Consider the following 27459-nt stretch of genomic DNA (forward strand, 5'->3'; position numbering starts at 1 on the left):
GGTGTAAATTTGGTTAGATAATGTAAGTGTATTTAAATAATGTGATGGGAGTTGGAAGTACCACTTTTGTACCAAAGGTTTTGAATACCACCTTCTTGTGAAAATAGTACCAAAGTGACAAAAAGTTCCAGCTCTCTCTCAGAAACACTTGTATTTATGTTCAACACATTTTTAACATGATTGATGCTTCAAAAATGTGTCCAATTAATTTATCGTCACATTAAGTGGGTTAACCAAGCAATGAGGATTATAGTGTTCTTTGTTGATAAATGTGTAATTAAATATCATGTTTATTGGATTTAATTTTGAGTTGTAGCCTAGCTCATACTACAATAGTGTTGGTGGCACAATTTGATACAGACTTTGTCCTACCATGATTGTCCTGATTAGTAGTAGCCTATAGGAATCTTAACTGGTTTCCTTTTGTTTGCTATCAATCATTGAATCATCTCCAATATTAGAAAGCTGTAAGTTCTACTTGCATTCTAACTGGGAAAATTGGCAGAGACACATTGCAATAGAGGTAGCAGGCTTGAGCAAGACAGATTGCAAAAGAGTGTTCACGCCTAACCCTGTTAGAGCTGACAATAATGGGCGAATTTCACTTCCCATGTATTGGATTTTATGTTATTTGAAGTCCAACACATGGGCTAACACAGTCATTAAAAACGAATATTGCACTTTTGGGAAGTCCGTGTGTGTGATTTTAAATCTAATTTGTGGGCGGTTTCAATAAGTAGGCTAGATTGCCATATGGCTGCAGCCTGCAAGTGGGCTTCCCTTCATTCCCTGTGCGTGGTTTGATCTCATTTGCTCCAAACCCCTTGTTACTAGTTAACGAGCAAATCAACGCTGTGTGGGATTTGTAGTCTTTAAAAGAAGAGTTCCTCGTTTCAAAGCGCGAATGTCTACGAAATGTAAAACTTCAATACCCATGATGCACTGCGAAGCTGGAAGTTCAGGCATGTGAATGCCGTATGATTCTCGTAGTAGCGCTTCCTGAATAATAGCGCTACAGATGCTCTAGATTCTAGAAAACATTACACATTTACGTTTTGTTTACTAATTCGCTTCTTGTGTGTCAGAATGAAAATGCAGTTTATAATTTTGATTTCTTTGTTTGTCGTTGGAGCAATGGCGGGGAAGTACTCGAAAGAAATTAATGAACAAAAGGCATCTGATAAAAACAATAATCAGGTGGAATTCAGGATTGCCAAACTTAATCAGATCTGGGAAAAGGCTTTAAGGGTAAGTGATGTCATGTGACAGATTAAACATATACATTCTATTATTTTTGCCAGTGTTATCGTATTTAAATCTCATTGTAGTATTTCATTACTGCTCTTTTGGGCATTTTAATGCCACAGTCCATCATCTGTTCCGCTTTAGATGCAGCTTGCACCTGTGCGGCTGTCAGAACTGCACAGTGACTTGAAGATCCAGGAGAAAGATGAACTTCAGTGGAAAAAACTGAAAGCAGAAGGTTTGGACGAGGATGGAGAGAGAGAAGCCAAGCTCAGACGCAATTTTAGTAGTATGTTTTGTCTCTTTTTGTTTGGTTTAGGACAGGTTATGACATTTTTAAAAAAAAACATGAAAAGGCTTGACAAACTGTTTTTTATTGACATATTCCTTATTGCAACTGGAAGTTAGTGCAGGACATATTGATGTAAAAATTATATGTATAACTTCTTTGCACAGTTATTCTGGCAAAGTATGGAATGGATGGGAAAAAAGACACCCGGACATTGGACAGCAACAGACTGAAAGATCATGATTTTAAAGAGGGAGATACATTTGATGACCCAAGGCTGGACAAGCTGTGGAACAAGGTAACTGATGTTGTGAGTCTTGTGACAAAACAACCATTAAAGTGTGAATGTGTAACTCATTTGCAGGTTTACAGACTTGTTCACTTATTACTAGCTTTGCTTAAATGTTCTCTTCAACCTTTGATCTTTAGGCCAAGACTTCTGGAAAGTTCTCTGACGAGGAACTCCAGAGCCTTCAGAGAGAATTCAAGCACCACAAAGACAGAATCAATGAGTATAACATTGTCATGGACACTGTCAGCCGGACTGAAGGTAAGAGTTTGGTCGTGTTTAGTGCCAAGGTATCTCATAGGATTTATGATCTCTAATTGCGTTTAGTGGAATATCCAAAATCTTTAAAGTTGACATGAAAAAAGGGAGTTGCGATAGTCATTTCTTCTCTGTTGTGACTTCTATCTGAGTGAAACGGCTTTTTGAACAAGAAAAAAAATGTAGGGCGGGACTTCATCTAGTCCATTGTGAATTGATCATTAGATGGTTGTGGTTTGCTATTGCTGTGATGTCATGAGGGATAGGACTGGTTGTCCTGCCCTCATCATCAGGAAAGAGAAGATATGTTGTTGTAAGAGGTAGGGGAAGTTATTTTTAATAAAAAATTACAAGACAACATAAAAAAAATTAAAAAAAGATGTACACCGATAAACCATTTATAATAAATACTGCAATTTGTCAACTTTAATTTCATGGTGACTTTAAAAGGCTAAAGTGAGGCAGGATACATTTTTCTAAATGGATCGCTTTGTACATTTTGATGAACATATTTCTTTGAGACTTTCCAAGGCTTTTTCTATATCCCATGTCCTAACCAAGGGTTCGTTTCCTATACAGCAACGTAACTCACTGCTTTAAAGTCAACATGAAAACAAAATTGACCATATCTACTTTGTTAGCGCATAGGCCTATTACTAATCTTGTGGTGAACGGCAGTCAGCAGTTTTCTCAACAGTACAAATTCACTATTTTTGTTCCTCTATGTTTTGGTTTGTTTTAATTTGATGTTTGATTCATTGTGGGTTCCCTCTTAGATTATACGTTGGGGTTCCTTCTACACATTTATGCACATGTGGAATTTTGACACGTTTACATGTTTAGAATGAATAGTATTTATTTAAATACAATGAAAGACACATAATGTACTGCATGTTAGCTTGCTTATTGTGCCCAAAAGCACGATCTATTTAAAGGGGTGGTTGATTATGAATTCACTTTTCTAACTTTAGTTAGTGTGTAATGTTGCTGTTTGAGTTACGACGCTCAAAGTTCAAAGCAAAGGGATACATTTGCTTTTAAAGAAACAGCTTTTTAAGGACTACAACAAATTTGCTTGTAGGAACTACACGACATTCCTCCCGGGTTATTGACATCACCAACCCTAGAATTTACTTAAACCCCGCCCCCGGAACAATTTATAGATTATCAAGACAGAATATGCTTATCAATGATTAGAAGATAACTACACATAAGCTACATAAATTCATCAACTAACCGTTTAGAAATGTCCCGTTGCTTCTACATATTGTCACTTCTTCTTGAGTCTCTCCATCATTATCTGACTCCGGTTTGAACATAAAAGGCTAAAAATGTTTGACATTTTCAGTGCATGTCTGTGTGAGTGCAAGCTGTTTAAGCTCCACCCTCTGCAGCAGCTCAATTGCATTTAAAGGAACAGACACAAAACAGTGTGTTTTTGCTCACCCTCAAAAAGTGACAATTTTAACATGCTATATACAAATATATGTGGGGTATTTTGAGCTAAAACTTCACATACACACTCTGGGGGACATCAAAGATTTCGTTTACATCTTGTGAAAAGGGCATTTTACCACCCCTTTAAATCCGCATGTCAAACTAACTAGAAACTATGCTTCTAATCACAGGTCAAGAGCTGTACATCCAACCATACAAATTTGCTATGCTTGTTTGCATTATGGTTAATAACGCTGAATCGTTTAACTGTATTAGTAATGACGGAACTTGCGACCATGTTTGGTTAACACTGCTTTTGGGAAACGCACCCCATTTAGTTTAATAATAGGACTGTTTAAATTTGAACCTCTTGTGCAGATAACTCAGAATTTTCATCTTTGAATTTCTGTTCTTTCCATCAGAGATCCATAAGAATGTAATAAGTCCTCTGGAGGGCGAAGTGAAGGAACATGTTCTCCATCAGAAACATGCAGATCTGAAGCAGAGAATGAGGGACCTTAACCAGGGCTTTGAACGACTCCGCAAGATCACCCATGAGGGTTACAGTGATGACAGCGGTGGCTACCTTTGCTAAGATTCAATCTGTTTCTCATTAATAAATTGCTTCATGACTTTCTGATGCTCTCTTATCTTTGCCTGGCAGAATTTAAGGAGCCAAGAGTCATAGAACTTTGGGAAATGGCAAAACGATCTAATCTGAGTGAAGACGAACTTGATTCTCTTAAAGTAAGCTTTGCTTTTGTCATTGACGGAATATCTTTTAGATTATTACTGCACAGCTAATGTTACTGCTAAATATTGCATTATAGTTTGGTTTTAATATGCATGGCCTTAATGTGCTTATCTCGTTTAGGAGGAACTTAAACACTTTGAAACAAAGGTGGAGAAGCACCAGCACTATCAGGAGCAGCTGGAACTGTCCCATCAGAAACTGAAGCATGTGGAAGCCCTGGGAGACGAAGATCATATCATGAGAAACAAAGAGAAATACAACACTCTTGCTGAGAAAGCACGAGAAATGGGATACAAGGTAGAGCTGCAAACTGGCTTTTAGAATTACTCACATTTTTTGGTGATTGTGGCTTTTTCATACTTTTTTTTTATAGTCATGTGATATTGCATCAAGCATAAGTGTTGTGCAGAATCTTTTTTTTATCGTTTTAAAATCTGTACTAATGCAATAACGCTTTTTTTTCTTTTTCTTTAGATGAAGAAACACTTGCAGGATTTGACGAATAAGATTTCCCAAAATGGATTGCAACACAATGAACTCTGAACACTTCTGTTAGCGACAATTATTCATAGGTCACATATCACATATGCTGGGGTTATAAAGGTAGGCCATAATGTACACGAATTTAACATTTCCACTGCGAAGCTAGACTATTTGGTAAATGATTTCATTTTTATGCTAATGTGAGTAGTGATCAGTTCTGCTTTTGTTGCTCATTTCTCGTTTAATGTTTTTACAGCAAATGACTACAAGGTGATTTATCCAGCAAGCTTATGTATGTTATCCACATTCTATTGTGGAAAAATTAGTTTGTGACTCAATTTGTGTAATAATAGTTGCTGAAGAACAGCAAACACGCACGGAAACACGTGTAACATCCCACAAACGTGGGTGCAAAAGAATGTAACATTCCTCTACAACATATGCGCGCGGCATAAAGCTTTCACACGTGAAAAAGCTCTCAAAGTTTTCACTATAAACTTTTTAAGCATACATTTGAATAATTCTCATTTTTTTATTCCCCAGTCCTAAACATCCTAAGATTTAAAGGTTGTGAAATAAAACCCCTTAATGAACAACGGTGCACACTACTGCACATGCTTGCTTTAATATTACTATTAACAGCTAAACTTTATCAGGAAGAAAGTGTGCTTCAGTTGAGAAAGAAGCCGAGCTCACGCACTACATTACTTATATTGGACAAGGCAGACCTTGAGTCAACCATAATATTGACTGAATCACTAAATAGCAATGGGTACAGGGTACATTTCTATGATTGACGGTGTTGTGGATTCAAGGTAGACTTGAATCCACATCCTCACTGTTTAAACCGTTCCATCAGGTAGACACTGATATTTGTCATAAAAATTAAAATATAAAATCTACACTTATTCTTTAATCTATGGCACTGTTATTACTAATCTAACAAGTTTGTGATTTAAAATCGTCCTATTCGTACAAATCCTATAATCCAGCATTGTAATGAACTGTCAGGAATGTGATCTCCGTAAATAATAGGATCGCTTTTGTACAGATCCACGTTTCATGTTGCACATTTCATAATAAAACAAACTGCCTGAGCCTTGTGTTTTCTGTGACAAATGGGTGATACGCTGAGCTGCCATTGAGTGATTGTGATATTGCATCAAGCATTTAAATGAGCATCTTTAGTCACTTATATAATTTTTATCATAGTACTGCCAGTCGATATAGAAATTTCAGAAAATAATATTTGAAAAAAAGAAAAAAAATACAGTATGTTCTCAGGAAATATGTAAATGTACAGAACAAAATTGGTCACCAAAGTATATTTACAGTTGTCAACAGTCAAAGTTGTTGCATCTGGGATCTGTTTTCAGATTTATAACTTTTCTAATTCCATGCCAATCTTTAAACATGGAAAATAACACATCCACAAACTTGTACATAAAATACAATGCAGAAATGCATGTGGCATATAAAGCAGTGGTTCTCAACCAAAAGCCCACCGAACTCCTACACAATTACAAACTTTTTTTTTTTTTTTAAATAACAACTGAGTCAAGACATTGATCCAGAAGTTTAATGAGCTCTGTTCTTCAATAAAAACAATAGTTAGATTTTTTTTTTGTTAAACAATTTAATTTCCCGGTTTCAAAATGGATGTTTTAACTGAAATCACTTGCACTGACAACATCAAAATATGTCAGGGCCATTATTTTGTCTCAAGATGCACACCAGTAATGCTTTTTTTCTATGGTACGTTTATAAAAGCTACTTAACTTTCCTAATTTAACTAATGACTTTTAACTAATTAAGTTCAATATATTTAAGTTATACTGAGCCCTGGACCTCAGGTTGAGAACCACTGATAAACAGTAGAGTCTAAACATCTGAGAGACCACAATTCAAAATTATTCTATTTTTCAGTTCTCTAACCTAACATATTTATTCACCATTACAATTTGAGAGAAACTTTTAATTAAAAATTGCATATAAATTTCAGATTTTCTTAATGTCTCTTGGTTGCTTTAATAATGACTACGGCATTTGAGCTGCACAAACTCAAAGTTTGTGTAAAACCATGTTTTTGTGCTTCAGTGGATTCAAGAAATTTAAAAGGTTAATTTCACAAAAGTATTTCCAGGTTAAACTGAAGAAGAAAGAGATTCAGTGTGGTCTCAGGCATTTAAACTCCACTTTGATTACATGTTCAGGTGAGCGTTCCTCTCCTTTTCTGTTCTAGTTCCTGTAGTCTCTCCTCACGGCCCTGTGCATGCTGGGCTCCCACCCTCTGTGCGGTCTCAGTAGCAGTGATGTCAATGTGGGCGTATTTAGTGCTGGAGCCGGCCACTGATCACAAACGCAATAAAAAACAAATGGATTTATTAACAACTTTTTAAATGTGCAAGCTTCTGTTATCTGTGGCCAGTTGCATAAACATATAAGTTATATTAAAAGTACCCCTGCTCTTATCTTTGATCACCAAAACAGCATATTTAAATAAATACAAATTCTCAACATAGCTGGATAGTCATTTGTTTTCAAGCCCAAAATAGACAGAACCACATATCAACAATTTATACAATTTGGATACAATTTTTTTTTTTGTGTGTGTGTGACAAAAATAAAACAAAATATTCAGAAAATATGCATTAAATTAAAGTGATAGTAAAGACATGACGTATAATGTTACAAAACATTTCTATTTCAAATAAATGCTGTTTGATAAATCCTGGAAAAAAAATATATTTAGCAGCACAACTGTTTTCCACATTGATAATAATAATATTACATTAATAATAATGTAATGTCACTTAAGCTCCAAATCAGCATACTGTAAAAGAATGATTTCAGAAGGATAATGTGGCACTGAAGAAAATTCAGCTTTAACATCACAGGAATAATTACATTTTTAAATATATTAAAACAGATAACAATTATTTTAAATTGTAATTATTTTTCACAATATTACAGTTTTCACTTTACTTTCAAATAAATAGAGCCTATCTTTCAAAAAAAAAAAAAAAAATCTTACAAGCCCTAAACCTTTGAACAGTAGATTATTGTAAAGGTAGCTAAGGGTTAAAACAAATGAGTACTAGGTTGGAAGGCATGTAATTGAAGGATCAAAAATGAGCAAGGAACATATTATACCTCTGATAGTGTGGCTTGACTCTGGACGGTCCTGCAGATCCAACTCCATATAGTGTAGCTGTCGTTTAGACGTTGGACTGATGGGGATATTCACATAGTTAATGGAATCACCTTGAAGTTTGTCAATAACTGGCAGTCCTGTCTGTCCTGTAAGACAAGACGCAACATGCACAGTTACAAATGAAATCGAGCGAATGAAATGTTGTGATCAGGTGGTGATATACAAGAAGGGGCATCTCGATTACCATACTCTCCGGCTCTGAACTGTGGCCACCTGGAAGCATCAGTCATGAATGCCATCTGCTCATAATTGCCTTTTGGATCTGCTGAGCAAGACAAAACCTTAAGAATAAACCACAAGTACGCCATTCATTCAGAATCACAATGCACTCAGATGTATGCTCCAAATCATTAAACTGTAATCAGCTGATAACAATCTGACATGGCATATTACACACACAAACATCAGATATCCTGTGTCAACAAAGCATCGCAATTTCTCCTCATGGCTACTATGTTTAGCAACATGTCGATGCTGAGACTAGAGTCACTTTATCAGTCGATACAGACAAGAAACTCTGCTTGAACTTAGGCATGAAAGAGGATTACTGATGAAATTCCTGTTGAAATGACATCCAAGTATTGTTTACCTGACTATGTGTTATATTATTATCATTTCAAAACTAGATAACTATGATGCTCACCGTCAGTCTCAGAACTGCTTCTGATCTCACACCTGCTCTTCTCCTCCACCTACAAGAAACACAAAAGTGATTCAGAAACCCCAAAGCAGCAGTAGACTTGTTTAACGCTGTATTTATTCCTTTAATTGACTGATGCTTCTCCTGCAGCTACACATCACCAAAACGTTTCAAAATCGGACCCACTTTACTGTTTTATATTTGCCTTTGACTACTGTGTACTAGCATTTAAATTAATAATTTGATTTTTAAATGTTGAATCATTTGATTTTTAGATTTTATCTACATCTATAATTTCAACTACATCTATAATTACCCTGTAAACCCTTCCCTTCCCCCTGAAACCTACCCATACCACCTAACCTTACCCGTATCCCACCTCAATAGCAGCAAATGTGTTCTACAATACAACATGAACACAATAAGTACATTGTGTCTAACATTTTTTAAGTTAATGCATAGAAGTTAAAGACACCTAATATAAAGTGTGAGCAAAAAAATAATTGAATTAAACTTTGTGGAAATATATGAAAACCGAATATCGGACCATTTTTTTCTGACAACCGCTTCTATTCAGCTGTTGTTGATGTCATTTATATCTTTAAATACATTTTTTTTACAAAGAGCAAAAACTGACTACACCGATATCTAGTAAAAGCCTAAAGACACGCTTGTGGTTACAATAAGCATCTGAAATGTTGCCACTGTTGTACAAAAGTATTGAATGCTGTGGGCAACAATACTGAGAATGGAATGCTTTTCAGGGTGAAATATTGATTTCCCTGAAAAAACATTTTTCTTCACTGTTTGGTCAAAGCAAGCTGTTTTTATAGCTTATTATTGCATTCTCGGATCAACCCGAAGCATGCGGCGAGATGACAGACGCATTTAAATTCTCTCTGCAAACTGGTTCTGCCTCCCCACTGGCAGTGATGGCTGAGCACGATTCAGAGTCACAGACGGCTGGAACAGTCTTCAGATTTGTGCTGGAACGCTGGATTCCATGATTAGAGGAGTGCATAACGAAAGACTGATGCTCAATCAACACCGCCCCGATCTGTTGCAGAAGTCGGAATTTGTTGGTAAAGTTTGAGTCCAAATCTAGAGAACCGTTTGTCTGCATACTTTGACAAACGATGCATTTAGACTCATTTAGAAATAGCTGAGCAGTTATCTAAAGTATATTTGATCACCAAAATGACATATTTAAACGTTTTATCCTGTGGAAAAAAATTCTTCATGCATTAAAAATAGCTTTAATGTAACTCAAGCTTCATTTAGTATACGCGTAGCCATGAATATGCAAATATAGGCCCGCCTCCACTCACTCAGAGATCCATTCGCTTGCTCAACTTTACTCAAGTAAATGCTGCACAATGTCTCGCTCTTTACAATGTCAGACACATAACTAATGTAATTACTACGATTAGCCTTTTGTTTGACTATGTTATCAAACAGCCAATAATGTGTTGCTAATGTTACAAACAAAAGAACATGTTCCCGTTCGCCACCTTAGAGTCAGACCGCTGCCTTCTAACAATAAGTATCCTTAATACAGACGCTTAACTCAGAACGTCAGTGGAGAAAGGCATATAGTTCATCATAACATCGTAATATACATCATACACCCGCGCTATATAGCTAAATGTACCCGGTCATAGTTAATGATATGCTAAAGTTTGCCCGCACGTTGGTGGGTTTGCCAATTCCATTGTACCACTTTTGCAAAAGGTGTGTTTGTATATATACATATATATGCAAAACAAACAAAAATGGAGTAACATACACTGATGTTAAATAAATATTATTTCAAACAGCAAGAATACATTAAATTAATTAAAAGTACCAGTTAATTGCATTTATGTTACAAATGGTTATAATTCAAAAATATTAAGCAGCACAACTGTTTTCAACACTGATAACCTTTCCAAGAAATAATAGATTAAACAAATGGATTGCTTCATATACCATTTCTTCCAATTTACCTACAAAAAGACACTCAACCCATTTTATTGCACATTGAAGATAAGAAATACCCTTTAAAAATAATATTTTTTTAACACAAAAGTGGCCAGATTACCTAAAAATATGGTAGAAGGTATATCCCGCATATTTAAATAATATTCTTATGTGTCCAGACCTAACTGATGATCAATGTTAGTTTATAATGATTCAATATCAAATGTACATAACCTCTGGGTGGGAAACGTTTCAGAAACAATAACAAATGAGTACTATCCATAATATAAGATGGTTGTTTAGGGACAAATTGTTTAATATGATGATCTACAAAACTAGAAATTCTCTCTGTAAGCTGTGTTAAAAATTGTGCTCAAAATGTGGTAATTGTATTATTGTCAATTTACAAATGTTCTTATGTTTTCTAATCATCCAGAAAATAAGAGTCCTATATTTATCAAGAGTTTTATTACATGTGTGACAAAAAATATGTGATTATATTATTTAATGTCCATGTAATAAAATATATGTTGGTGAAATATCTTGTTCATTTAAAGAGAGGATAACATAACATAGAAGTGTAATAAAGAGAAAGGATCTAAAAAGTCCTGTTGCAAGACATTTTTGTGAGAGTAACCATAAAATGTCATATTTTTTCTTCCTTGGTATTGAAAAGATAAAACACAGTACAAGAGGAGGTAACATTGATTTTATTAGGAAAAAACGTTTGTTTTATTTGAAAAGTCTGTTTCCAAAAGGTATGATTGAGGACCTTTGTCTTAAGTAGTTTCTGTGATATTGTTTATTGTATTAATCTGTTGTTGTTGTTTTTTTAAATGGGAGATGTGATCTTGTTTTTCGATGACTTCATTCTTTATGATGTAGAAATGGGTAAAATGTGGGATGTTTTCTGATTGGGTGATTGTTTAATCTGGATCATTAACCTTTTAACCAAGAGTGACATCTTAAGTGTAGGTTGTCAGCTGTTGTTAATTTTTCAAATTCAGCTTTGCCATCTCAGGAATAAATTACAATTTTACAATATATTCAAATAGAAAACGGTTCCAAAATAAGTTATTTTTTATTGTAATAATATTTCACAATACTAATTTTATTGTATTTTATGATCAAATAAATGCACCCCTGATGAGCATAATAAAAAAATGTAAGCGTACTTTAAAAAACAAAAAACACTGAGAAATGTATGTGTATCTTTAACTGTTGCCATATTCAGAACCAGACAGTAAATACATGAATTTAAGTCTCACAGTAAGTCGTATATACGCTATATGCGTTTCATTCACTAAAAATAACTAAATACTCGAGGGTCATTTGTTCTGAATTCTGACTACTGTTTGCAATTTATGTTATCGATTCACAACAAAGAACCGCCAGACTACAGATTACACTGACTGGGCTGTATGTTTTTTGATTCACTAAAAAGAATAAGCTCATAGGAGACAGATATTCTCTCAGCAGGAAACTCAGATAATTTTAGCATGGCATATGTGTGAAAACTGTTAATGAAACCTATTGTCATTCAGTTCTGATATTTAAAAGAAAAATACCAGTAAAAAACTACTCGCAGAAAGACACAAAAAGCAAAAAATCAACAAGCAAACAAATCTTGTTACCTTTCCTCCCCCACAGTCAGGACAGATGGCGGGCTGTAATCGTGGTGCGGTGGAGCCTTCAGGGGGCGCTACTCCGTCACCATAACAGTTGAATCTCCATTGGACAGTTTGTTTGGGGGTGGCATCTGCAGGGACACCCTCTGGTCGCAGAGCTCCATATTCAAGCCCCCGTTCCTGGACTACAGCAGTCAAAAACTGTTCCTGACTGGAGGATTGTTGTAGTAGGAGCCTGCGAGGGATGTCGTAATGCTGCAGAGATGGACTGGGTACCTGGCACATGATGGCCTGCATTTGAGCAGACTCGTTGAGTGGACACACACAGGGTTTGTGCTCAGGAATCAGGGGAATTGTCCGTACTGGAGTGTTGATGAGGGAGATCGAGTTTGAAATAGGGTTCTGAGGGAGGCTTGTTAAGGATCCAAACTCATCAGTCTCTCCATGCCCAATATCCACGCTGCCAGTGTAGGAGGAGAAGCTTCCAGAATACGAGGAGTGGCTTCCGGTGGCGATGCCGCTGTCTGTTGAGCTCTGCCGCCCCGCCTCTTGAAGGCCTCTGGGATTGGGTGGCTTGGATGGGGGCCGAAGCCCTCCCAACATTACTCCATATAGACGCTCGTCACTGGACGTGCTGACAGAACAGGCTGTAGTCTTAGATCCTGGAACCCCTAACAGTGGTGATGATGATGGTGGTGGTTCAATGGGAGTGGGGTGTCTGACTGGCTCAGGCCATATCGCCAGGCGGCTGCCCAGGCTGTTATCAGAATGACTGGTCTCAGAGGAGGATCTGGAGATGCTCCGATCATCTCCTGCCAAGGAGGCGCCATAACTGAAGGTGGAGGCTGACAAATGATGACAAAGAGAGGGCGGATTAACAAATGTTTGCCTGGAAACATTTGTTAGGCATTGTGCATGCATTTCAAAAAGGGAGTGACACAAAAACTAATTGTGACTTTATGATGTTCAGTTATTTTTTTGGTGCAACACAGAAGAATTTTGATTGATGTTTTTCATTGGTATTTCATGTATTTTTTGTACAATAAAAAAATAATACGTTGGCCATGACAACCAAAACCGCTAGTTTCAGGCTTTTTTGTATCAGTTTGTGCTCGCACTTACATGATAGAATAATTTAAACTCAAATCAATATTTCTTGTCAGTTTATTTCTTTATCTGTACTTATAAAGAAATCTATACTGTACGTATCCATAGTATAAAGTCAGTCGGTCATTATCACAAAATAAATCCCTTCAGAAGGAAGTTTTAGGATTTAGTTTGACTGTACATTTTCCCTTACAAAACCTTGCCATCTGCCATGTAATAACAATAATAACAAATAAGAGCTTCGATTTCTGTCTTTTTCCCACACAAAGCAATTGAGTGACTTTTATGTGAAGGCTTTTATGATCCTTTTATAGTGCTGTTATGGCCTTTTTGGAGCGTGACAGAACTGTTGCTGTATGGAAATGAACCATGTAAAATATTCTTCAAAAATTATCCTTTTGCGAACCACTAAAATACTGAATAATTTAAAAAAAAAAGAGATAAATTCTAACAGATTTTTCATTTTTGGGTGAACTATTATTTACAAAAACCTTATTTTAAATAAAATAGCCTCCTATGTGTGTTTTTTTGTATGGCTTTTTGAATTACCTGCAATGCTGTGGTGGCTGCAAATCGACAGCATACTGAGTCGTTTCTCTAGCTCACTGGCCTCCTGGCTAATCCTGTCTTCTATAGATGACGGGTTAGCATTGGGGTCTATACGGAAACATTACATTTTAATTAACCCAATACAGTGAACATTCATCAACCAATAAAGTGAACATTCATCAATCATACACGCATGTACCAACATATATCCTTATGATCAAACAAACGAAACACAAACATGCACCAGACAGCACTGATTTCTCTCTGAGCATTAAGTCATATATAATCCATCACTGTTGTATCACTGTCTCTGCTGGGAGAATTACTGGAGCCACTGGCCACATTTATCAGTTTCTACTGGTACATCACAGACACAGCCTCACAGCAATAATCTCTCACACAAGCACTCATGCACGCACACACACACACACACACACACACACACACACAGTAAGCTTTGAGACCTCCTTTTGAATATAGCAGTACGTTGGTAATATTCGCTCTTACAATAGAATAAATCAGGACACTGAACACAAAGTGCTTAAATAAAGACAATAAATCAGTCAGGAGAAAATAAACATACAAAAAAGACAACTGGAACAGAAGAGGAAAAGAAAAGCAAAATATAGCATGGAAAAGTTTCTAAAGTCTCAGTTTAGTGATAGATATTTTTGGCGTCTTATTAGCATGAAAAGTCAATTTCATGCTTGTCTAAAGTAGTTCAACGGGCATTCAAGCAATGCTATGGGCAACAAATTGACTGAAGAAATCAATATCACACAAGCAAAAAACAAAATCGCAAGTCGCTAGAGCAAGTGAGTGGATTTAGTTAAAATACTTAAAATAATATTATACAGTCTGAGTAAGCTGCTATTTATTTTTTTGTGTGAAGTGTGTGTGAAGGTAGAAAGCTGAAAGAGCGTTTGCTTTTGCATATTTAAAGAGGTTTGTCATTGTACAATTTATCTCCTCTGTGAAGTTCTTCTGAAGAATACAAAATAAAGTGATATGCTGAAAAAGAAGAGTGCCTTGGCTGTACCCTGTACCCCTTATTTATCACTGGCAATCTGTACTCGACCTTTATTGAATGTCAAAGGTTAAAATACATCAAGTGCACATAATTAATTACACTTAATGACAGCTAGAACAACTGCTCTGACATCTCAGTATGAGGGATGACAGGCGAGAACTCAATGTAACGTGCATAAATCATAAATCTGAGAATTAAGAGAATGTGCTGTCATAAACATCGAAGTAAACAAACTGTAAGGCTTTTGATTTATACCTTTATACTTTCATACAACAATCAAAGAAACTGAATTTATATAGGAAAAAATACTGGAAAAAGTTTTCGCCGTGATTACAAGCAAGCAAGCTATTATCATCATCAAAAATGCACCATACAACAATCGGGCTGAAAATGATTGTGTTGTGTCTGTGGTTGGTCCACAGACAGAGAAATTCCAAAATATGTTTAGCAATTTTGAATAATCATATTTCTAAGCCTATGGTACACAACATCAAAGTAATGAAGGGGGAAATAATATCACCTGTCAAAATATTTGTCCACAGAGCATAGATCACCTCTGTAAATGGGTTTATGTAAATATGTAGTCATTTAGCATATGCTTTTCCCCTTAAAGCAACATAGTACATTTATTACAAGAAATGGCCCTGGAGCAGCCCGGGCATAATATTAGTGCTTCGCAGATCAATCTTTGTGTGGCTTCAACTGTTCTACAAGCTCTCGGACTATGTATGTAGAGAGCCATTTTAACTATGGCTGTGCTAATTTTAGCTATGAACCACAGAACTTTTCGCCACTTTAAGCCACTTCATATCCATTTATTCTTTTATGTTACTGACCGTGTGTCAGCTCTCCACAGGATTCTATTTACACAACTCATGACAGCATGCAACCTTTCAGCTAGACCTTATCGTTTTATCTCAATATCACTGGCTCAGCAGCTCAGTTCAGTGATTCTCTGTGCGTTCGGTGTGGCGGTTTGATGTATAAAATGATGTGTCAAGTTAATATCATTTTATGCTTACATGGTAAATCTATCTAGGACCAATCAATAAACTAAATGTGAATCTTACATTGATTTTTAGGACAATAATTCAGTATCCGGAAAGTCATTTAAGGTTCCATTAAAAAGATATGTACCACATAGATATTATTACCCTCCGTCAAGGTGGAGCCATTGAGTGGTTAGATTTAAAAAGCGATTGCCATTACAAAGCAAGACTCATTACAGTACATTAAACCTAATGGATATGATTGACTACAGACCCCTGTTACTGCTAGACCATAAGTCAACACCATTGTTGAGTATTTTCTCCTTAAAACTGCAGTGAACCAAAGACAGTCTCAAAAATCACTGGTGTTTCTGACGTCACAAACTACCTTGTAACCAATCATGTCAATGTGTGATCCTCAACGAGTGGCTCTCTGAGCTGGTGTGAGTGAGTGGAGGCGGGGCTAATTTGCATATATCCGGTAATTTAACCGCACATACTAAATTAGGCAATGGTGTAGAGTTACATTCAAGCTATTTTAAGGCATGAATCATTTTTTTCAAGGAAAAAACTTTTAAATATGTAAATTTGGTGATCAAAGATGAGTTAAGGGATACAATTATTGACTAAAGGGGGACTTTAACTCTTATTTACTGTTTGGGGTCTCAGAGACCCCAGGGCCATTTTTAAACATATTTAACATTGAATTGTCTAGTTGAGATTACTTTTTAATGATCTTATGAGAACTGATTATAAACTAATTTTCACACATTTCAAATGGAATGTCACATGAAAAAATATTGCATTTCTTACATCAGGGATCTGAGAAAATCCAATTTGAAAACATTAAATAATGCAATTATTTTTTACATAATAAAAATATGTATCAGAACAGTTCTGCTAATTACTTATTGTTTATTTTAAAGGTACACTATGTAACTTCTGGCCCTCTATCAGTTAAACATCAAAACTACATGCATTTTGCGGAAGAACATTGCATTGTGCAGGTTGTGCTTTGGCACTGTGTGACTGTGCGGATGAATATAGAATGTGCAAAATAGAGAAATTATGCTTCTGCTCAATAAACATTCACTACTAGGCTTAAGATATAACCAGTTCAGATGGAAAGGAACTCAAGCTAACTAGCTGAAGACGTTACCGTAGCTATACCCAGACAGTGTACTTCCTTAAAAATACATTCCAGCACGGCACTGTAACAACCATCATGAAATGACCCTTCACAATAGATAATGCTTTACAATGAACTCTGTTAGAGAGCTACATATGGCAATTTATCTGTTCAGTAAAATACCTTACTCGCCTGTTGAGTAATAAAAACGTAATCTCCACATCGCTTTTACAACATTTCAAATCCCCCAGTTCTCGCCATCTCTGCAAAGCCAAGCCAATGTTGATTCTTGTTTTATTACGAGCTCTTTGTTCAGGTGATTCCCCCGGAGGTTGGAGATTTAGCTGCTCAATGTCAACTTTTCTCGCTCGTTGTGGCAACTAACCCACTCCCACACCATACACGAGTCAAAGTAGTAACTTTTCTCGAATTAAGGAGATGACGAGACACGCACGGGCGAGTATGTACACAATTTCCCATGAAAACCATACCGTCAGGTCTAAAATATAAATACTTATAATAGGCTTATAACAGTCAATCAGGGTAAGACAAAACCACATGATGGAAGAAGGATTGATGATGTAAAAAAAAAAAAAAAGTCATAAAAAAAAAAGTTACATAGTGTACCTTTACTTTCACATTTCCGAGCAGCACATGCCTACTGTGTGGCAAAACAGAGGGATGCAGCTTAAAAAATATCTGCCTACTAGATTTTGTTTCGATCAGAGGAATCTATTAAATTAAATTGGAGGGAATATAAAAGGATAATTTAAAAAAAATGTATTATTATTTTTACATTTACATAATTGAAGTCTCTGGGACTCCAAAAAAAAAAAAATCAGCAGCCATTCAGAGCAGAACATGAGGGTGCTGGGAGAAATAAAGAGGGAGAGAAGGAAACTTGACACCACATATCCATCATACATAGAGCTTAGACACAAATATGTACACGCAGCATACAGCTCACACACAGCAAGCTAATGAGGCCAACATTAGCAACTTTGAAATCTCCGATCTGAGATCTTACATCACACACCTCCACAAGTATGAACTCACCTGGCAGGACTGGGTTCAGTCCATACGGCCCCCTGCTTGGTGATATGCCACGGACGATGCAATCGAACAAAAAACTGATCTGTTCTCCTTCTGCACATGCGAGAAAGAAAACGCCAGCCCCTACGGAGACAGAGAGAAAAGAAATAGCTTCTTAATGTCTTGAGCCCGTTTTATTCAAAAGACATAATGCACCATTTCGAATTCAGATTGATATTAATTTCCCATAGCATTGAATAGAAAATGAGTTTCAGTAATGACCACAATAGCAGTCACAAGATTACGACAAATGAGGGAACATCAAGTCATTCCTCTGAGCAGACGAGAACATTGACATTTCACTGATTCAGAATAAATGAATTATATAGACTAATCCAACCCAATGGAACCAAGAAAAACTATACGAGTTCATTCATCATTCAAATAAATTCATCAGGCATACAAAGTCTATAAAGTAAAGTAACTGTCTTCAAGTAAAGGCTAATTGAAGACGGTGAGGTTTTATCAATGAGCCAAGCGCATGGGAAATTATATATCTGATAGGGCCACAGCTTTTGAAACGAGAAGAAAAAAAAAGAAATAGTGTTATAAAACTAAAGTTTATTTTTGCACTTTAGCAGCATAATTATAATTTATGAAATAAGAGGATTGTGTACCAAGAAAATCTGCTTCGGTGCCCACAACTCCCCCATACAAATGTCAATAGCATCTGCAAAGCCTGAAACACCTTTCAAACTAAAATAAGAGCTGGCAAGAGCACAGCTGAATGTTACTGAAAAACAAGCTATTAAAGAGCCTTAAGGCTTCGAGTATAATGGGGAAACTGGGGTAACAAAGACCTTATTTGTGACAAGATGCATTAATGATTCATCCGCAGTCAGATTATGACTGTTTTTCTTTGTAGGACATGTTTAGGAAAGAGACTTAGGCGGTCTTTCATGAAGGCAAATATAGTCCTGTCAAATCCCTGAGCATCACTGTAGAGACGGTATAGGAGTGGCAGTCCATTACAAAAATAACCATAACACCCTTAGCACTTGGTTTCATAATTCATAAACTCACTGCTAGGCTATTAATACTTATGACATGTGGCCAAATCTGTGGCTATTTACCTTGCCCACATTTTGAGAATAAAACAGGCCTTAACCTGCTTTTGCTAAACTATAGAATTTTTGATTATGTAAATTACCCAGATGACTCTGCTAACATGCGCAGTATACAATAGAGTACTACATCCCACAATGCAACGCGGTTGAACTTACATTTCCAACATTACGAATGAACTGCAAGTAGTATGAGTGGTGATTTTTTAAAAATCGGTTATTGACTTTTGATTAAAGTGCCAAATTTAAAAAAAAATGACTCCAGCTTGAAACGTATATTGTTGCATAATGAATCCGGTTTCACTTTGTTTTTAAATAGTAAGCCGTATACAGTGTATACTGCACAGAATTCAATAAAAGCAATGCCAGTTCAAACATAGGAATTCTTTAACATACTTTACCATTTTTTTGTAGTATAAAAAGTTGCACAAGAAAATAAATGTCTCGTGAGCAAACACTTGCAGAATCGTGTAATTAGAATTGCATTGTCCGTTTCAATTTAGGTTACAATTTTTCTAAGTCTGTTGACAAACTAAACCAGTGAATAAACTCACATCCGTTCAGTCTCTGAAATCAAATGAGACGGCTGACACGCTCACTAATAACACTGCCAGTATGTGTTTTGTCACGCCGTGTGGCCTGTGACATTGAATTGCGCTAGAGACAGCAACAAGGCCATATTTTCCATTTAATTCACTCTGTCCCCGAGCAGCCAACCGCTGAATTACACTAATGGCAGTGGGAGGGACATGACCTCTGTGTGGCAGAGACCAATCGGAGCTCATGGTTGTCAAATTATAATGAGATAAAGCACTGGCTAACAGACACATGCTCCAGACAAGGTAATTATTTCACTATATGCATCTAAATGTAAACTTGGCTGTCTTAGTATCTGTTTCCTTGTATGTTTTCATGGATTTACATACATTTTCAGAATGCATGAGGTGGTAGTAGTGGTTGTAATTCAATCGAATTGAACAAGCTCTTTTTATGCGGATGTCTAAGCCCAGAGATTATCTGCAGATGATTTTGAAGGAACATCTGCAAAATTAATTTAAATATGGTCAAATGTATAAAAACAAATATAAAAGTATTTAACATTTAAGATATATTTTGAATAAGAATAATACAAATACATATATTATAAAAATTGTTTTTCTCTTGTTTTTGCATGCATTCATAATTTCCTTGTGTGACAGCCTGGCTAAATATTATGTCCGCACAATTTAACTTGTTTCATTGCATTATTACAAATAAAACAACCGACTCAAAGCACAACTACGCAATATGCTTCTTTTTATAATATTTGAATAAAGGGTGAAGATGTCAATTTTCCTAAGCTGGAAATCACTTTTTTATTTTCTAAATAAAGGAGTTATTTTTGTGATAAAGAGCTTTTCGTGAAGTTCTGCATGTGCAGTTTCCACGCAGTCCCAGACACGACTAATGTTGTACTAATGTACTACAACAGCAATGAGAGTCTGGTGTCCAATGTGAGCACCCCTGCCCCCTCAAGTTCTTCCACTTGGCAGGAGACCTTTCACATGCCGCCTCACCGCCTATTAAACACATAAAAATGCCCAGAGTTCCCAGCATAGTGCATTAAAACAGCGTCTAACAAATATCCTGAACACCTTTTCAAGTGAAAAATTAATTATCCTGATAATGATTGCACTAAAAACCCTTTTGTGTTGTGACAACATGGCTGTCGTTGACCCGTTGTAAGGAAGTTTCATATAAGATGGAGCATTAAAGCTGCTGAAGCCACAGAACAGCTGCAGTTGGACTTGCCAGAAAGGCAGCTGGTGGGTTTCACTGGTGCTAACGCAACATCTTACACTGGAGCATATCACACATTACCACAATCTGTGTGGGTGCACAAAAGTAATGTGTACTGATTCTGTAAGTATGGGGGGGGAGTGAGAAAATGAGTGAGAGAGGGAGGGAGAGAGACAGAGAGACTAAAGTGTGACTGTGAGGTTATCTGATTTTCACATTTACTATTGGCAAACACCTCTGTGCCACTTCCACCGCAGAGAACGTCACTAAGACTAAGTGAAAAAGAGGCAGAGGTACAAGAACAAACCACACGTTCAACTCAATTATCATGGGATTCGTCTCATTGAATAAAATGCAGTGTTCTACCAAAACGAAATAAAAGAGAATCCCTTTGCATCTCAAAAAGATGTGTCAAATGAGCAATTCGACATAGAAAATATATGCAAGAATAGCACTGAATGAGGAAAAGAACATGAACTTACAGTAGCCACACCTTGTCCCTCCCTCAAAGACAAATCCATTAGGAACGGCGCCATAGCGCCTTAAGTCCGACAGTTTCCATTGGCCGATGACAGTTGGGGGGAGGTCTCTGGCGATCACAAGCAAATTGTTGCACAAATGCAGGGAGGCAGGGCCACTTTCTAGTTTGCTGCCAGGCTGGACATTGACGTTAAACCTGTGAACTGAAAAAGAGACAAGTTTATTATCAGGGTTTATTATTATTATCGTGACTTTAAAATTAGCACATGAAAGCAAAGCAGTTGTTCTGGAGACATTCGGCAAAGGCCTAATTTCATTCCATCAGCTTTAAGGACAAAGTACATTTGCATTTAAAATTCCAAAATATCACCATTGTATAATATATAAAGATAAACAAAATGGTCAATTTCTACAGTTTTTGTACATCTATGTATTTTGGGTAACACTTTATTTTAAGGTGACAAAGTTACATGCTTACATGTTACATGTATATGACATGTTTACTCTACACAAGAGTGATGTCTTATTTATAATATATTTGGTCATAAAGGTCATGAGATATTTACTATAAATTTCCAAGACATTTTCAGGCATGGCAAACATAATTTTAAAATTCCCTGATATTTCCATCAAGTCCATGACTGTGGGAACCCCAAATGGATCATCATTAGTGAGATTTATATGCAGCTGCATTTTTATTTGTGTTTTTTTTTTTAGGCACAAACAAATTTGGAGTAAATTTATTTCATGATCAATATATCTAATTTGGAAACACAGGTGTGAATATAGACTCCAAATCATTAGGAAAAATACCTCAATGTATCATAACAGAGACAAGTAATCGATAAATTCCAAGAGGGTATAATACATAATGATACAGTTTGCTTGCAGCAGAGTGTGTGCATATGTGTGTGTGTCTTGCATCAGCGATAGGATTACTGCTTTTTACTTCATAATTCCTACTCCATTGTGCACCTTGTCACATATAACACGCACAAAATCCATCATATATATTTTATATTATAAGATTTATCCATACAACACACACTCTCACATCTCAATCTATGGTCAACCAAAGCAAGGCAGTCTAAAATCACTGACGCATCAGTCATGGTTCAAAGTGAGGGAACTTGCTACAGCAGTTTGTTAAAGCAGTTTAGAAGGAAACTGATAAGAGCAACAGAGCAGAATGAGACATCAGCACCCCGCTTCACCAGACACCATCTATCATCATTCTGACTGCCTAAAAGACAAATAACCAAACAAACACGGCACCTGAAAATCAAGAAGGTATCAGAGCGGAGACGACACATGGATTCAGAATAACAGTTGGCAAACAAGAGCTAAATCATTCAACACTTTAGCTGCATATGGAAATGAAAACTTTGTTGTTAAATAACCTGAAGTCATCCGAAACAAGTCTAGGATAAAATACTATATGTTTTTTTTAGTATGTGTTACTCTGTCAAACGCATATTCGAGAAAAACTTTAGATCTCTCGGAGTATCACACATCACAGGGGTCCCAATTATAACTTGGCTGCTTTCTCAAAGGGCACGCCACACCACTCTGACTTGAGAGTGTATGTGTGCTTGTGAAAGCAATAGATCCAGGGTGTAGGTGTGTGTCTGTACGTGTTTTTCGAGGGTGTCTGGGATTAACAGACCCAGTAGCGGTCTTGACTCATATAGTGCCCTGAGGGAGATCAAACTTTAGCAATCTTTGCAAGAAATATCAATAAAAAATCAATTAAAGACAGAAGATTTACATAATAAAACTATTATATATATATATATATATATATATATATATATATATATATATATATATATATATATATATATATATATATACTGTGTGTATGTAAAGAAAAGCTCACAGGAAAAATAATACACAGTCTATATATTTAGTTGGTTCTCTCTTGTTTTTGCACGTGTTCATAACTTTGTATGTCAGCCTGGCCAAAAATTACACACAATTTGGCATGTTTCATTGCAAACCATTTGACTCCAGTGAACAAGTCATATAGACTTAAGATGTATGAAGCCGTTTTGGTTAAATATGGGAGTTTGACAGCCCTCAGTTACGTTGAATTGTCATTGTATGGCAGTGAAATTATTTTTTACCAAAAACTCTACTTTGTGATCAACATAAAAACAGCATTGAACTGTCATTGTGTGGCAGCGGAATGATTTTTACCAAAAAAAATCTTTGTGATCCACATAAAAATAACAGAATGTGAGTTTGGAACGACATGAGGGTGAGTAAATGATGACAGAATTTGAATAAATCCCCCTTTTCATCTGATCACTACGCATGCACACATGCTCTTCTCTCACCCTCTCCGAGGCTGTAGCGGATACGAGCATCCCAGGCCAGAAGAGTCACTCTGTTGTCGAAGCCCAGCATGACAGACTGGCTCAGGCACAGCAGACTGAGCGCATAATTCACTCCATCAAACCCCTGAAGAGCCTCCAGTCCACAGATATCCCTCAGCGTGGCCTGATTCCTCTCCCGCTGTCCTTTACTCTTCTCTCCACGCTCCTTATACACCAGCAAGGACAGGCAGTCTGAGACAGTCAAGATTACAAATTGATAAAACATCAGAACAGAAATGCATCTTACACTTACAAAAACTGCCAAACATTACAATGATAATATAATCTTTTTTTGGTACCTTGGAGTTTCATATAAACACCACTGCACATGAAATCACTCAGTGTCGTTGTACAAGTACCATTTCCATAAATGTACCATGTACCATTCAAGTAAAATAAAATTACATGTACTATCCTTCAATCAAAAGTCTACATTTCCTTTCATTTTAATACTGTGTTGCATTACAAATCCAGCAGTTGATATTATCATTTGCATAATCATCATCAGGAATTACAACTGACAAAGTAACACATGCATGGGACGCAGTTACTGGGCCATGAAATATAAACTGTCTCATTCCATAGACTGTTGTGTGTGTGACAACATTGAGATATAGTCTCTAGGATGACTGCACTTGTTTTGAATGCGGTGATGTTTTGTTTTTATGCTTCTGTACAAAAGAACAAACCACTTCATCACCAGACTTCTAAAACAGTATAAGACAAGTCGAGCAGCTGTCATAACACACATCAAAAGACACAGTGATCCATGAAAGCAACTGGAGACTAACCTATTAAACAATGACAACTTCAGACAACAGAGATCCAAAAATGACCTATCCGCAAGCTAAGTTCACCTAAAGAACTTATGCAAGTGTTTGGCTTGCAATGTGAATGCTAATGCTAATCATAAGAGAGACTGGGCCCACTTGTCACATTTTTAACGCCAGACAGGGAATATTTATCAGGGGAGGTTTATTTTTTTTAAAGTCAAAGTCTGCATAGATGCATACCTTCAAGTTCTGAGAAATTGATAGGGCTTTTGAGCAAGAAATTTCAAAACAACATACAAAACCACTGCTAGAGATTTTTGTACACATTTGTGTGTGGAAATTTTGTAACACTTACACAATAAGGTTTAATTACCAACATGAACTAACAATGAACAACGAATTTGTTACAGTAGCCTATGCCTATTTATTAATGTTTCACAGACACAGTGAATTAATTAACTAACATTAATGTTAACAAACTCAACCTTTGATTTTAATAATGTATTAAGAAATGATGTAGAAATCTTGTACTATTAAACTAATGTTATTGTAAAGTCAAACGTCAGATAGGCTACAACTATTGTGACAACTAGCCCCGGTCTCGACTAGAACGACATTACACTTTTAAAGTGCACGTTGTAGCTGTTGGTCCAAAAACAGATCGAGCCAGAGTGAATTGCGACATCGTGGTGACACGTGCATCGAGAGTCATTCCGATATCACGCATGACTACCGTGCCAATACCTCACATACCTTCACGAGAAAAAAACAACCGTGACAGCGCTATGTCAGACTTTAGCTACGTAGAAAGCACGTTTATGAAACAAAACAGCTATTTAAATGCATTTTAATGGCTAATCCCAACACTGTTAAACAGCAGTGCAAAAAGTTTTGCGAGTGATTTACCTGCTACCGGCGAAGGTTTCCGAAGAATCACCCATCTGTTTTTCCACTGTAAACGCAGGGAAACAAAACAACAAACAAAGTAGTGTTCGTAAAGACAAACAAACAAAGATGTAAGTCGTCCAACAATAATGAACGATACAGTAAAAGTAGTTTGCGTTGCTTTTAACCACCTTTTTCCCCTCTCGGAGTCTGACTTGTCCCTCTACGACAACCGTATCCGTCATCTTGTGTCATGGTTCCCGACAGCTGTGTGCGGTCCGCGGCAGTGAGTGAGGGGGTCACTTTCAAAATAACCTCCAGAACTGTCTGCAACACGCACAAACTCTCTCACCCACATAACTCTGACATGCATTGGCCCACCCTCTAAACAGAGACCTACACTACAAGGCAAAGGTTTTTACAGTTGTTCATTGGGTCAAGGTGCCAATTTAATTTACAACACCTGGCCAAGAGATGCAAGCATTCTTGCAAGTCTCAGACAGTCAGGCATGTGGTTTAAGAGGCATGTAAACAAACATGGCATTATGTGAACTTCTCAAATAATAGTTAATCTGCAATTAGAAAAGTAAAAATGTTTAACCGCATAAATAAATAAAACTGGGGGATAACCTTCTATGGGATGTAGCCTAGCACTCAGAAGGCGCGTCATGGTCTCAGAGTAACTGAGGAATACAGTTAACACTGAAGTGAGTTGGGACAGCAGCATTTTGAATCTCAAATAAGTCCTAATAGCACAAGTTAGACATCAATATAATATGAAAGACACAAAAGTATTTTCTTGTGTGTGTGTAATTCAGAATGCATTTAGGCCTGCTTAAAAGAACCTGATGTTATTCTTGAAATTACATTTACCGGTAATTTTCTTAACATGCTTTCTTTCCAAAGTGATCACAAAGTGCATGCATCACGCAAATGGCAATTACCAAAAAAAGACAGCTAAAAGCTACAGTATTTTATGGCCCTGATGATCAATTACGCAAATTTGTGATAAAAACCATTAGTGTATAAATGTCAGATGTGCCTGCTGCTTTGAAGCAACAGATGCTCTTTGAAGCTGGGTCACATGGATCATCAGGTATGGCACGTGAGAACTTGACAAAAAAAAAAAAAGTGTTAAACTAGAAAAATGCTAAATAGAAGCTTTATAGTTGTCCCTGAGTTTCAATATTTTTCAATAATTATCAGACCTTATTTCAATATTTTTTGATTTATGTAAGGTGAGTGTAATGGGAGTAGATAACTCTACATATTGTGTTCCTGTGTTCCAAAGATGTGGCTTTTTATCGAAAAATCAGCTGTTTTGACAGCTTTTGGGAGTTTGTTTCACCAGTGGAGAGATCAACAAATGGAGAAATGTCTGGACCCAGACAAGCAGTAACCTTTTATATGGAGATTTGAGGGAGTTAGGCGAACAGAATGGCCTGACAGTAATGGCTGGGCTCGGGTGAAGTTTAGATGAAGGATTGAAGGTAGTGGGCGTCAGGCCATTGGCAGTAGTGTAAAAGTCAGAAATGGCGTCGTATTGGCAGGCAGCAGAGGCGTAACATGAGAGAATTTCAGAGGTTAAAGACAAGTCAAGCTGAAGCCTTTTGAATGCACTCCAGAGAACAAATAGCAGATGCTGGTAGACGGAGTGAAGGTGTAAAATGTCTACAGTCGGGGTATAAGGACTGAGCAGAGAAAACTAGTGGTTGAGGAAGTCTTATTGTCCTTTGTGGAGTGTGAAGCAGCAGGGCCAGTTGAACACACGGATGCCAAGTATTTTACACCATTAGAATATATTGTGCTAAACAACACTGCTAAATGCATTTTGTATATGGGTAGCTCTTTACAATAGTGTTCCATTCATTCATATTAGTAAATGCATTAGCTATCATGAAGTAAGAATGAACAAACATTTTACACCATTTTACATTAATCTAAGTAAATGTCAATTTACACTCATGCAACAGTTTTTCTGCAGGTTACATGATACTCCAGCATGTGG

The 27459-nt window shown here is 36.6% G+C and overlaps 2 protein-coding genes across 4 annotated transcripts; one reads left to right on the forward strand and one right to left on the reverse strand.

Moving 5' to 3' along the window:
* Nucleotides 1-761: 761 nt before the first annotated feature.
* lrpap1 (low density lipoprotein receptor-related protein associated protein 1) lies at nt 762-7766 on the forward strand. 2 transcript variants are annotated; one of them, XM_079614733.1, is made up of 8 exons: nt 762-1248; nt 1390-1534; nt 1702-1832; nt 1964-2084; nt 3941-4096; nt 4183-4265; nt 4393-4569; nt 4747-7766. In XM_079614733.1, exons 1-8 carry the CDS (start codon nt 1087-1089, stop codon nt 4813-4815), a joined length of 1044 nt encoding a protein of 347 aa, XP_079470859.1. In that variant the 5' UTR covers nt 762-1086; the 3' UTR covers nt 4816-7766. The 2 variants fall into 2 exon arrangements, with proteins under 2 accessions (XP_079470859.1, XP_079470860.1); XM_079614734.1 differs by having other exon boundaries at nt 903-1248; nt 1368-1534.
* dok7b (docking protein 7b) lies at nt 6965-25884 on the reverse strand (the record flags this gene model as incomplete). 2 transcript variants are annotated; one of them, XM_079614732.1, is made up of 11 exons in its annotated part: nt 25643-25884; nt 25473-25518; nt 23755-23985; nt 21418-21618; nt 18057-18176; nt 13853-13960; nt 12203-13041; nt 8613-8661; nt 8154-8231; nt 7909-8055; nt 6965-7104 (listed from the first exon to the last, which is right to left on the reverse strand). In XM_079614732.1, the coding sequence occupies exons 1-11, from the start codon at nt 25694-25696 to the stop codon at nt 6965-6967; spliced, it is 2013 nt and encodes a 670-aa protein (XP_079470858.1). In that variant the 5' UTR covers nt 25697-25884. The 2 variants fall into 2 exon arrangements, with proteins under 2 accessions (XP_079470858.1, XP_079470857.1); XM_079614731.1 differs by having other exon boundaries at nt 8154-8234; nt 25643-25845.
* Between the last annotated feature and the right edge of the window lie 1575 nt (nt 25885-27459).

The sequence above is a fragment of the Phoxinus phoxinus genome (assembly GCF_949152265.1).
Source record: "Phoxinus phoxinus genome assembly, chromosome: 6".
NCBI classification, from domain to species: domain Eukaryota; kingdom Metazoa; phylum Chordata; class Actinopteri; order Cypriniformes; family Leuciscidae; genus Phoxinus; species Phoxinus phoxinus.

Excerpts from the sequence above, each read along its gene's own strand:
- lrpap1 (XM_079614733.1), top strand. The coding sequence starts at position 1,087 with ATGAAAATGCAGTTTATAATTTTGATTTCTTTGTTTGTCGTTGGAGCA. Across the intron at positions 4,266-4,392 it reads ACGAACTTGATTCTCTTAAA|GAGGAACTTAAACACTTTGA; the intron begins GTAAGCTTTGCT and ends TATCTCGTTTAG. Across the intron at positions 4,570-4,746 it reads CACGAGAAATGGGATACAAG|ATGAAGAAACACTTGCAGGA; the intron begins GTAGAGCTGCAA and ends CTTTTTCTTTAG.